We start from the raw sequence: 13,188 nt of genomic DNA on the forward strand, positions 1-13,188 counted from the left end.
AATAAATACGATACCTTTGAATCAAAACGGGATATTGACAACAGATTGGGATTTTTTCTTCTTCTTTTTTTTACTAACCGTAATTTTTTCTACTAAAGATGACAAACTAATGTCGTGTTATACGGACTCACCTTCAAGTAATGGAACATAATTTTTTTTGTCTCCAAATTTGCTCATTGCACAACAAAGGACCTATAAACGAGTTAACGTGTTGCATACGAATCCTCCAAACTGAAATTAAAAAAAAGGAAATGGACAGAGCTGAATTTAGGGAAATAATCACACGATAGCATTAATATCAATATCAATAATACTGTAATAATACACATGACTCGCTGGGAGTGTTATTAGACTAAGTGAGGTAATAAAACAGCGCGACATACTTTTGGCACACACGTCGGAAACCACATATTACAAATGCGTAAGTTTAGGCGCTTCCTGAAGCCTTCCCTGAGACGCTTGGTGCGAGGTGAGGTCTGTGTACGTGGGGTGGGGGTCGCAGGGTCCATGGTGGTGGTTGCCCGGGATCTGGGCGGCACAGCTGTAGTCCACGCTGGCGGAGGAGGGGTGGGGGAGATGGCCGAGGTTGAACATGGGGCCCGAGGCTGGCATGGAATCAACAAAGTTCCCACCGACGTACACGGGGCTGCCTTGTAAATTAGCGTTGGCAAAGCCATTGCTCTGCATGCTGTGATGTTCGTACTCGGACCCCGGGTACCTCTTCTGCTGCGGCAGGCAGCCGCCTAGCGGTGCCGTGTACGCGGCCAGGCCGTACATGTTTTGTTGGGGTTTGGCGAAGGACGGGGGCGACGGCGCGTCATAGCTCAGGGTGTTGACGCCCGGGATCTGCCCGGAGTATCCGAGGTGACTGGGGCCGTTCATCGGCGGACTCCTGTCGGGGGAGTGTCCGAGGGGAGAGTGCATGATCCCTTTGGCCTTCTGATCCTTCTTGTATTTCATCCGTCTGTTTTGAAACCAGATCTTTATTTGGCGCTCGGTGAGATTCAGGAGGTTGGCCATCTCGACGCGCCGCGGGCGGCACAGGTACCTGTTAAAGTGGAACTCCTTCTCCAGTTCCACCAGCTGGGCGCTGGTGTAAGCAGTCCTGACCCGTTTAGAGGCGGGCCCGGGCGGGCTCTTCTCGTCGCTCACCTCACCTGGAAAGAAACCGTGAGAAGTAAGAAGTCATCAATCACATTGATTCACTTCCACATCGGTCGCCACTCGTCAAGTAGATGCAGATTCACGCAATATGACTGTACATCTATCTCCCCTCTCCCTCCATCTATCTCTCTCACTCTCTCACACTCTCTCTCTCTCTCTCTCTCTCTCTCACACACACACACACACACACACACACACACACACACACACACACACACACACACACACACACACACACACACACACACACACACACACACACTCCCTCTCTCTCCATTTCTCTCTCTCTTTCTCCCTCTCTCTCTCTCTCTCCCTCTCTTTCTGCACACACACACGCACACACACACACACACACACACACACACACACACACACACACACACACACACACACACACACACACACACACACACACACACACGGTAAACAAACGGCCACCCACGTCATCTGTGTACACTCGTGCGGGCCATATAAGTTAATAATAAGCTCTGTGTCTCTCGCCCTCGGAGAAGAAGCGTGCATCAGTTCTCAGTACCTGCGGACGTACAGCCGCTGCCTTTCTGCTTGGCGTTCTGTCGGGTCTCCTTCATCCACGGGAAGATCTGCTTTGTAATCACCGGGGTGGAGGTGTTAGAAGCGCCGTTAGTGGGTGTCTTCTTCTTCTGTGACGAAGAGGAGTTGGGGGTGGGGGACGTGGCGGACAGCGGGGGTGCTGGCGGCTCCCCAATACTAGGCGGCTGACTGTTGCTCTGATTGCTGCTGGCCTGTCGCATGCAGTCTCCGTTTAGGTCCGTGTCCTTAAGGGTCGGGGGGCGAACCGCCGTGGTCTGAATGGGGCACACCGAGGCCTGATAGTCATTCTCGAGGCTGGACGTGGTGTAGGCCTGGTGAGCCGCCGGGCCATAGTTATAGGAGTCTGGTTTGGGGTAGGAATAGCCTCCAAAAAGTCCAGAGTTATCGTAGTACGTTGCTTTCTGCATGGTGTGGGTTCAAGGCGAAAGCAGGCCGACTCCTCTGGCCAATGGCATGGAGGGATCTTGGATCACGTGATGGGTGTTTCCCACTGCCGATATTTTGTGTGGCCTATAAAAAATATGAGACACAAATCAGGCTTTAATACATGTGACATTTGGGTATCCTTCTCAGGATCCCCTTTACGACATTTAAGACATACACGTTAAGATATCACTGGGAAAATTGTGGAATCAAAAATATTTCTTGGAATATGTGGGTCCTGCGCGGCAAGAGTGACGGTTTAGATTTGGATAGCTAGGCCTTCAGCCATGGGCGTCCCCCATTCCAGTTGGCCATTTGTGAGAGCGGAAAAAGTTAAACTTTAACTTCTGTCAAAGGTTCGGGTGAGGCTTTAGGCCTCCTCTAGAAATCCGCTGAATCAGCTTTGAGACGCGCACACAATAACCCTTTCACTAATCACAACACTGAACAGAAACTCATCCACCTTACCCCCTTCCCCCCAAAATCCAATCCCCTCCCAAAGCACACCAAGCTGTGCTCATAAAACGTGTATAACGCCACACAGACTCATCTGATGTCTAACCGGGATGGGAGCTATGGGTTGGAAAGGCCGTGATGGCGGATCTGTGGGGGATGGGTGCGTTAGGGTAGGATGGGAGAAGGCCTATCCAGATATCTTTAATTTCATTCACCATTTATAAGGAGACATAACGGCCCTGGCTCCTGCTTGGTCCAATCAAGATGATGTATGTTTAAAATTAAGTTCAAATTAAGTAAGACTAGGCCTAATTTAAACCTATATATTTAAAAACCCAACGGTCAACATCTAACATTAGAACAGGTGGTGTGTGTTTTATTGGGAGGATGTATATCTGTATAATAACTAAATCAGACGTCGGGTGTCTACATTCCTACTGTATGCTGGTGGCTCCTGAAGGCAAAGTGGTCGCCGTGCATAACAATTGCACCTGTCAGTGTGGACTGCAGCAGAATTTATGACCGCAAATGTGATGGTTGTAAACGCCCTGGAGAGAACTCCAAAGCCCCACCATACTCCTCCTGGAGACGCGGAACTCTTAGAAGTGTAAAACTTAGCGTAGGTGGAAGGCAGGGGGAGAATGATATCCTCAATGAGCTCTGCCTGCATGTGAGCAATGGGTTTATAAACGGGGGCCCCGGCTGAGGGGCGGCTCCTGCTGCCGGGCTGTCGCGGCTCCTCCTGACTGCCAGCCGGCCGAGGCGCCCCGTGTCCCGGGCTGTTTGGTAGCTGGAGAGGCGAATCCAACCAGTTTTTCTGTTGCGTTTAGATCGAATTCGTGCATGTCGTGATACGATTTTTTATCAGGTTTCTCTGGCGTGCAGATTCAATTCATGGTATTATCAGTAGTTAATGAACGCGAAGGTACGTTTTTAGATTATTTGTTTTATTTTTATTTATAGTTGTTTTTAGTCAGGAGGTACAAGGCTTATTTGAGGCATACACTTTGAAGTTTTAGTAGGCTTTCGTTTGCCTTAGAAACCATTTAGTTGCCAAATGTTCGGCCTAGTGCATTGTTATTACCTTGCCCAAGAGCTTTTCCAACATGTGTGTGATTTACGGTCGGTCAAAGACATCAGCCTCTCTGGTATATTAGTCTAAATCACGGCTTCCTTTCATTTAGGAAATCGGTTCGCTGTTACATATTCTGTTTTTGTTTTCATTAAAAAAATATCACTCACCGTAATTTACGCAGATGTGTTTCCTACTCCTCACGCATTCATCACTGCTCACATCTGGACCTGGGGAGAAGCAAACCATACATTCACTCGTTTTGGATTTTAATCAAACATGGAATTAGTTTAAACACTCTTGTGTTTACTTTCACTAACGGACACAAATAAGATAGATAGATGTATAGCTCTTTATAACACTATTATTAGGCCCATGGTTTTTATTAATACGAATATTATTAATTATAATTATATAATTATTATTATTACTATTTATATTTTGTTATTATTATTACATATTTTTGTTTTATCATAATAGGACTTCAATTTTATGATAAACACGGGCAATATATTTACATGGGAAAAAAAACGGGTTAAATATTGTGTTGACAAATTTGTGAATTAAAACAAAATAAAAAATCAAGTCTAATAAAGTGATTTCCATGGCATGGTGAGATGGGCCTGCGTACCAAGAAAACACTCCCGGGCTTCCAAGAGAAATGTGTTGCATGTGCACTTTTGAACAAAGAGCAAGACCAAATATTTAGCAGTCATAAGCTTTTTAGGTGACCTTTGGGTCATTCAGCATTACCACAAAGTTTAATGAACAACGAGCGGTTCGTTCTCCAATCCTCCACGACGGAGCGACGGGCTTTTGCAGGATACACCGAGAGAGGAGTGACTGTCGACGGCCAGGGACTGAAGACGGAGGGGATAAATCCCAGGGAATGCCTTGTTAAAGGCTCCTAATTGAATCCTGAATCTCCTAGTTTCTCTCCTTGAATAGAAAATAATGGTCATATAAAATGAATATGCACTTAAATTGCATATTAAGCCGTTAAATTAAAGAGTGCCTTCCATTTGGATATTTTTTAAGGAGTAGGTCATGCGCCTCCACATCGGGCCCTCGGACTACATGGACGTGTTATTTTGAGGGCTTTTGAATACATAGTGTCGCGTCTAGTGGCAGACATGGACGTCTTTTCACACAGCAGTGTTTTCGCCTACGCGTTGTTACGGTGAGTTTGGTGCGCACAATGGCCTGTGCGTGGAGCGGTCCATGAGGACGTGTTACGCACTTCATCACAGCCTCTTAGCCGGCCTACGCACCGTGGGTACACATCATGATCAAACAAAAGGTTATTCGGCGTCATCATTATTACAAATATTTGGGGGGGTTTGCAAAATAATATTGAATATTATTGAAAGTCTTCAGAATGAGACAGTATAGTCGACGACGTACGTTGTTTTTATTTGTATTTACTGTCGAGGATCAAGCTGTTTGTTTCTTGGCGAGGCCGCTGCTCCACATTTCTGAGAATATAGCAGATTAGTCGATTTGTAACAGCAGTGTTTGATCCTAATTGAGGAGTAGGCCTATTTGTGATAAATATAAAGGTCTCTTGTCTGGAGAAGCGCAGCATTCAGTGCAGAACAGCATCGAATATAGCTTGTAATTTGGTATAATCGAGCCTACATAGAACCAAAACATTGTTCAAAATTGTTGTCATTAATACATTTGGCAAATAGTCGACTTTAGAAAAGCTGAATTCTCATAGAAATCCTTATCACACAACAGTCAGTGGCCTAATGAATCGTAAAAGCGTTTTCGATTCAGGCCAATCGTTTGGTTTAAACTGGCCTAAAAGAATATACATCGACACATGAAGGTCCACGGTTAAAGTCCTCAGAAATAATAAACATAGAAAGCATCTGCATTGATTCTATATCATCATCCAGCGCCGTGTCCCTCCAGATACACAGCCTAATATCAATACATGTAGAATATAAGGTTGCAGGTGAACAAAGCCATAGTTATAACCACATAAATCAAGCTTACGGCACCTTGACGATAAGACAACAAATTAACGTGATTTACGATCCAACAGAACAAAATGAAAAGTTCTGCCCGTAGTTCTTCTGTTCGGTGGGCTTTCGTTTAAAAAGGAAAACTGTTCGAAAACATCCAAGCATTCTGTCAGCAATATTTTAAAATAAATATTGAAACATCCATTACAGCTTTGAAATGCATAGCCGCCGTGGCTCTATATCCATTTAATTGGCATCGAGAGCAATACTAATAAGCATCGCCTTCTTGAATGAAATAAATCACGTTTATTTCCTTGCATTATATTAACCCATGGTTAAAGGTTGCATTTTGCCATGCAATTGCTTACCTGTGTATCAATTCATCATATAGCAGTGGCCCCCTCAGACTCAATTGCTTTCCACGCAGTCTCTAGAATAAATCCTTCACCCTTTCTCTGTAGACAATGCTGTCCTAACCCTGATCTTGCTGTTTTTCAGACATTTCCATATACCAATGCAGACAGTATTCCCGATAGAATGGAATGGCTCGCATTCAACTACCAATAAAAAGCCAACACGGTCTCCGTATTCCCCCAAAAGATCCCTGGCAATCAATCAAGCGTGGAAATGTTGCAGGAATTCAAAACATATAGGTTGTACATATGTCGGGCTGGCATTAGGATTTAGGCGTTTCGGAACCTTTATGATGACAAAAGGCACTGCCTTGAGATACAAGTATATTTGTTCACGTGATCAGATTGTATTCTGTCAGCCTGCTTCTTACCTCACGAATCCATTTTCATAAAGGGTGGCGTTTGTTTCCCCATCTGAGATGCAGGCCTATACCTTACATATAACTATAGCCTATATATGTACAGGTTTCTGGGTTCCTGCATCACTTAAACCGGCATTGCAACATTCTTTGATGACATGAAACAGGCAAAATCTAGGGTTTTCGATGAATTCCTTCCTGACTTGTGATTACATCAATAAAACGTCTGTTGTGCTGTTTTTTTTAAATGCTCTTAACAATGTGTTTTGTTTGTGGGTGTAATAAATTGTGTGCCCAGGCAAAGTCAAAATAGCCCTATACATGAATCTGATGCTATGAACAATATTTTACAATTTTACTTTACCTCATGAACAATAGTCACAGTTACAGGCCCTTTGTGTCACCGTTATTAATGCATTTTATATTTTATCATGATACTTTGTATCGATACCCTTTTTCAACAATGGACTCGAACTCAGTCTCGAAATTGTATGGAAATAAAGGACAGAATATGCCTCTATTGTTTGGCGAGCCAGCGGTCTGACACGTCGCTGCAGACGGCAGACTGTTCTCCAGCCTTCACGTCGCACACAAATTAATGCATTGTCTTTCTCCCCAACGAAGAATAAGTAAAATGATTTCAAAAGTGTGAGATTGTGTTGCTGAGCGCCTGGTAGGATGGAGGTGCGGAGGTGAACGCTCCAGGCTGGGGGCGCGGTGAGTGAGCCGGGGCTCCGAGCAGAGAGGCTCCGAGCAGAGAGGCTCCCAGCAGAGAGGCTCTGAGCAGGGTCTCTGAACCGGGTCTCTGAGCAGAGGCTCTGAGCCGGGGTTCTGAGCAGAGGATCCGAGTAAGGGCTCTTAGCAAAGGCTCCGAGCAGAGAGGCTCTGAGCTGAGGCTCTGAGGCTCTGAACAGAGGCTCGGCCCGCTAGCATCGCAGCATATGTTCAGGGGGTAATAAAAGTGAAAGATTTACAGTTTTCGCCCGGCCCCCCAGCAGCCCAGCACCCTTTAAAAAAATTACTGCCAATTATTTACTACCAGAAAGGTCTGCCAACCTGCCCAAAGTTCCTCCAACTCCCCAGAATAAAACTCTGATCTTCAACCAAATAAAAAAAATACTACGAATTACACACGACATTTATCAGCCAATCACGAAACGACGTGATTTGTTTTATTTTAGCAATATAAAATTGATAATTGATTCATAAATAATTGTAATAGTATGCTACCGGGTGAAATGTTGTCCTAGAAGAAAGACTATCATTTTACCTCTGCAATCGTGAAACTGCGGACTGGAGGAGCCTTACACAATTGTATTTAACAAAAATGGCCATTCCATAGTCAGCGAGCAACTCTTTCGTAATTAGAAAAAAAATGATTATACGAATCATTTAAGATCCATGGCTACGTGCAAGCATACACATGGCATGGCCAGCGTATTAAAAATAAAACATACACACCCTTACACACACAAATGTGACTACACTGCAACACACTATAAATCTGTTTAGAGCGCTCACATCAAAGGGCGCAATAGATCATCAATTTGACACATATCGCCATTCACTTCCACAGTCACAGAAAAACGGAAAAATTACCTACCAAGCATCCATTGCCCCTCGGATGTTGCGCTAAAGTGACGGATACAGTCGCTCCGAGTACCGGACCGGTCGGATATTATTTTCTTGGGGATCGCTTCAGTTTTCAAGTCTGATAGAGTCCTCTGGATTAATGACGCCGCGGCGCTTCTAGGGGGACGTGCTGCATTAATTATTTAGACAATCACGTGGTCAAGCATAGAGAGCCTAGTGGTATAGTCTCCGGAATTATATCTCACAATGCAGACAGCACAGTTTAATACATCTTAGGGGGGCTGTCTTCGCCCGGCGCGGCCGCTACCAACAGCTGGGAATCAAATATGGCCGTGTGAGAGCCATGGCCAACGCGACGACCGGGGGATTCTACATTCGGTGCAATGTCATTGGAAATGGCAGTGCCTTTGGCTCGCGTTTATTACTCTCAGACATGTAGGTCAACGTGGCTCCCGCTGCACGCACCGGCGTCTCTGACCTGATTGCGTTATGTTTGTGTGCAGGTCCACTAAATACACTACAGTGTTTGTTTCGCTTTGATGATAGTACCACGGGGCAAACCACCCTATGCGATTATGTAATCATATCTTTGGATACGGTTATTCCTCAATGCCGGTGTAATCAAAACGTACTAGTTACTGGATATACATTTAAACATACAGCTTATGATTGTTTCACGATTTCTACCCCTTGTGGGCAAGCCTCACCCCCACCCATTTTTTGTATTCTCCGTTTTTCCGCCCCAATGAGAGGGTGCTGTCGCCTCTCCAGCAGACGGGCGGTTGGTACCCATCACCTTTGTTTACGCGGCCCATTCAGGAGCCATAAGGCGCGTGCACGTGTAACTACAAAGCCACACGCATGGATGAGCAGACAGGACTTCCACGGCGGCTCATATAGCCTGCACGCGGGCGAGCCCAGGCCTGTTGGTAGTCATGGAGACGGACACACTGCCCAACATTTAAAGGGAAATGTTTTTGTTTCAAATGTCAGGCTGCATCTCGCCGTCCTCCTCATGGTATCTGAGTGAAGACGTATTGTGATGAAGTTACAGGTCTATATGAGTAGGCCTACTGGGTCTATCAGAACCCAGGTACACCGGACCCCCTGCCAGGCCTGCAGGAAGACCCGAAGGCTTTCCGCACTGCAGGACTGGCTTGTTCATCAGGACTAAATGCAAATTAAGTGTCGTTAATTGGCTTGTAGGCATGTAACACGATGTTATTTCTTCTTATAAAGTTTAGCAATAAAAGCGGTGGGCAACACTTGGTGTTTGCAGAGAGCCATTACAACTAATGGACCTACTTCCACATAGGCCAATGGAGAGACACTGGGAACTAGTGGCTAAGTGTCCTACAGTGTAGGATATTGACAGTTGGGCTTTATTGCGTATTGTTAGTTTGCGTATTTGTTTGTGCTGCTGAGTAGGCCTAGGCTCATGTATTGCTCTTGTGCTTTCTCCCATAAGTGCATTATATTAATTATGTGAAATATCCCTATCGTATTAATGCTGAGCCTATTATTATCATCCCTGAAACCAATAAAACTTTTCCCAATTTGTTCCAGAACGATTTCTATCAAGTTTTATAAACGTTTTTGCCAAAAACGTGCCTGCTAATCTCATATACATGGAAACAAGTCCTTCACAGGGCTAATTATCAATATTTTACAGCTACACTCATTGTACATGAATAACTAGGCCTATCTTCAATAATTACATCTCCTCTCCTCATTGAACGTCTGGACATTAAATCTATGAGCCTTCGGGTTTTGCCGCTTTTTTGGCAGACATCTGCACCGAGGGATGTTTTAATTGCAATATGCAAAACATTTATATTGCCCTACCTTTATATTATATTCAGTAGGCCTACATAAAAGTATTTTCCAGAAGTTATTATTTTGATTATACGAGAATGGGGATTGGGAATTATAACCATATCTTGTTTAATCAAATGTTTCGCAATTAACTGATTGGTAACCAATTAACTCCATAGTTGGTAGAAATATTTATTTTCCAATATAACTTTCACATCTGGATGCACAATACAATGTAAAACGCCGGTACAAAAATAAAATACAATAACAAAGAGACATGGGACAAATGCATTCATTGGAACGGTGCAGGGCTGCAGCTGATCAAATAAATATTTCAATACCTTTAAACTCGTGAAATCTATTCACTGGAAAATAGCTATAAATCCTTGTTTTTTTAGTTTAGTTTTTTTCTTTTCTTACAATCAGCGCGCATCGCGTGTGTGGGAGAAATGCCGTGGCTGCAGGAGGTCAGGTACCCGGGGTCAGTCCTCGCGGCTGAAATGTGTCTCAGGCTGTAGTAGAAGTGTCCCCTGCTTGAACCTGCACGGCTGCCATGGTCGAACTTCACTTAAATACCTTCTCCACCTCTCATCGCTATAACCCTCCACAGCGCGTATTCTGAGGAGTTTCTTAAAACAATCGTCGTTTTGTTCCTGGGAGAGTGGTGGGAGAGTACATGAGTAGACCTCTCGGAACGTGACGCTAAAGCCCCTGGTTCGTTTGGTGTGAATGGATGTCAATGATTAGGATTCGACGTTAACTAAGAACGTCGACTAGGAGTTGCGTAAATACCATGCTAATAAAGAGTTCCAATGAATTTACAATTATAAAAAAACATTGATCGAATAAATTTAAACTTGCTACACGAAAATATACAATTGTTTGACAAAATAAATAACAAAAAAAAATACTTAAAGAAATAAAGAATGAATTCGTTTTCTAAATATTCTGGAAAAATATCATTCGAATTAGAGGAATCTAAGGAGCATTATTTTGGTGCCATGCAAGAACAACATACATTTTATTTCGAGTTTAAGGCGGTATGAACGAACCTTTTAAAATACACACTGTTTACAAAGATGTCAAGAGAGATTTATAACCGATTAAGGGCACTCAGGATAGTGTTCAGATACGAATATCATCGGAATGTTTGGGCAATATTTATCAACTACTCAATGCATTGTTGTACAAAATAAATTAAACGATGTAATACAGAAACGATTTGTGTGTAGGCCTCTATCGGAATTACTGAACGATGTTTCTGAGTTGTGATGCCACTGATGTTTCAAGTATATTTCGTTAAGTATGGAGTATTTCCATTACAGAAAAATATATATTTTAAATGTATAATTTGAAGAAAGAAAATGTAACCCACGCTTCGAGCAGATCCACAACCCAGAACCAATGCACATGGGCACGAGTGACTACTTTCAATAAAGTCGGTGATAAAATGTATGTATTTTATATATATTTCCAAAAAATCAAAAGTTGGTATCGTAATACTGCGCCCATTGGAGGATTAAACCTTCTAAAGCAGGCCCGATGCTCGTACCTCCTGGAGGAAAAGGGGTTGATTTCTGACTCTATTCTGGTTCATCTCCTCTTGAGTCATTAGTTCGTTGAATAGAAATTGCGTAAAACGACTCAGGTCCATGCAAAAGGCAAACACACTCTTTGTATAATGTACAGTTAATTGAACTCCACTCTATAAACTTGTGATATCAGTCTGGTTCTCCTTCGGAATACTTTGCATATGGCTGGCCGCCGGCGTAGAGCGGCCCTTGGTGTTGGGCAGCTTGTGGTCTTTCTTCCATTTCATTCTTCTGTTCTGAAACCAAATTTTGATCTGCCGCTCCGAGAGACAAAGAGTATGTGCAATCTCAATCCGCCTCCGTCTAGTCAGATACCTGTTAAAATGAAATTCCTTCTCGAGTTCCAAAACCTGCTGTCTGGTGTACGCTGTTCTGGAGCGTTTGGGTTCGGATCCGGTGTAATCCGGGTTCACTGTGGGGAAACAAAGAGTAAAGTGAACCCAAATGTCACCTCAGAGTACCGCACAACCAACAACAACAACATAGCTGGAATATTTACACCAAACTCTTCCAAACTTCCAGGCATTCCGCCCCACCACCACGAGTCCAGGGCAGGAATGTAACTCTACAGTATCTCCCTTTCCCCCTCAAACTAGTTCACCTGAACACTATTACAACGCGCCAGGAGCGCTTTAAGAGCGCACAGACCTAGTGCCCTATTTCCTGGGCAATAAAAATTTATGACTTGTGTAATTGGTGAGGCCTTCAAAGACTCTCATAAATATTACACTGATGAATTCTCAAGCCCTTTAAACAGGAGACCCTCAGCCGGCCACCAAAAAAAATCATTTTGTGGAAGCAAAAGGAAATCTTACCAGTAGTTACGTGGACTTTCTTCATCCAGGGATAAACTACGGCCGGCAGCTTGGCTTGTATCCCGTTTTGGCTCTTTGTGTTTTGCTCCTGTCCACAAGTCCGGGGACCGGTCATTTGGACCGGGGAACTCTGCTCATCCCGGCCGCCGGTGAACGGGCTGGGGCGGCCGGCTGCGTCGTGCACATGACCCCGAGGCGGCAGCGCGCCGTCCTGCACGGTGGTGGCGCAGCTGAAGGGCTGATCCGCGTAATTTGGCCGTGTGTAGAGCCCTGGGTGCTGCTGAAAGTCTGTGTCCTGCGCTGGACTGAAGAAGTCCGAGCCCTGGTCGGATATATAGTTATTCTGTGAATATTCCTCGCAAGGAGGAAATTTTGGGTCCACATATTTTGAGTTCACCATATACGAACTCATGGCCATTAATTTCTGAAGGTAGAAAATACTAATTTTTCTCGAGTTGTCTTTTTTCCACCCTCCATAAAGCCCTCCTACTTGGTGTCAACTGAATAAAGTTAGCAGACCATGTGACCATGTCGGCCAATAGAGGGGTTGCAATCCCATAAACGAGTAAACATACACAGAGAAGCAATTTGATATAACTAGTTCATATGGAAATTCAACTATTCTAGAATGTATCATGTCAATAAATGCATTTAGAACGTAGAAACAAAGCAATAATTAGACGACATAAACCAAAACACACTCATAACCCCATGCAGCAACCCCAGTATAAACAATATAATTTATGAGTATCAACAACCCCTCCATTACTATACTTTAGCTCGTTTTATTCTTGTAAGAATATGTTTCATATTCTTTAACAGCGTCCGACTGAAACGCTGGAGTTGGACAGCGAGAAACCAACAAAAGCTACAAAAGCCCTGCGGCATAAAAGGGGCGAATAATGACGGAGGACAATTGATGAGCAGAGTCTTTGTGGGGAAG

The 13,188-nt window shown here is 44.0% G+C and overlaps 2 protein-coding genes across 3 annotated transcripts in view; both read right to left on the reverse strand.

The window, feature by feature from the left end:
• Positions 1 to 411: 411 nt before the first annotated feature.
• hoxd3a (homeobox D3a) overlaps positions 412 to 13,188 on the reverse strand; it is a gene marked incomplete at its 3' end in the record, with an annotated part of 18,121 nt that continues 5,344 nt past the window's right edge. For both annotated transcript variants that reach the window (XM_084478691.1, XM_084478690.1), the window contains exons 2-4: positions 3,859 to 3,918; positions 1,700 to 2,247; positions 412 to 1,157 (exon numbers count right to left, since the gene is read on the reverse strand). In XM_084478691.1, the coding sequence (XP_084334817.1) occupies positions 412 to 1,157; positions 1,700 to 2,144 (1,191 nt within the window). In that variant the 5' untranslated portion in view covers positions 2,145 to 2,247; positions 3,859 to 3,918. The remainder of the gene's footprint in view (positions 1,158 to 1,699; positions 2,248 to 3,858; positions 3,919 to 13,188) is intronic.
• Positions 11,352 to 12,678, reverse strand: hoxd4a (homeobox D4a). Its single transcript, XM_084478316.1, has 2 exons — positions 12,246 to 12,678; positions 11,352 to 11,842 (listed from the first exon to the last, which is right to left on the reverse strand). The coding sequence occupies exons 1-2, from the start codon at positions 12,661 to 12,663 to the stop codon at positions 11,544 to 11,546; spliced, it is 717 nt and encodes a 238-aa protein (XP_084334442.1). The 5' UTR covers positions 12,664 to 12,678; the 3' UTR covers positions 11,352 to 11,543.

The sequence above is a fragment of the Micromesistius poutassou genome (assembly GCF_964030765.1).
Source record: "Micromesistius poutassou genome assembly, chromosome: 14".
NCBI classification, from domain to species: domain Eukaryota; kingdom Metazoa; phylum Chordata; class Actinopteri; order Gadiformes; family Gadidae; genus Micromesistius; species Micromesistius poutassou.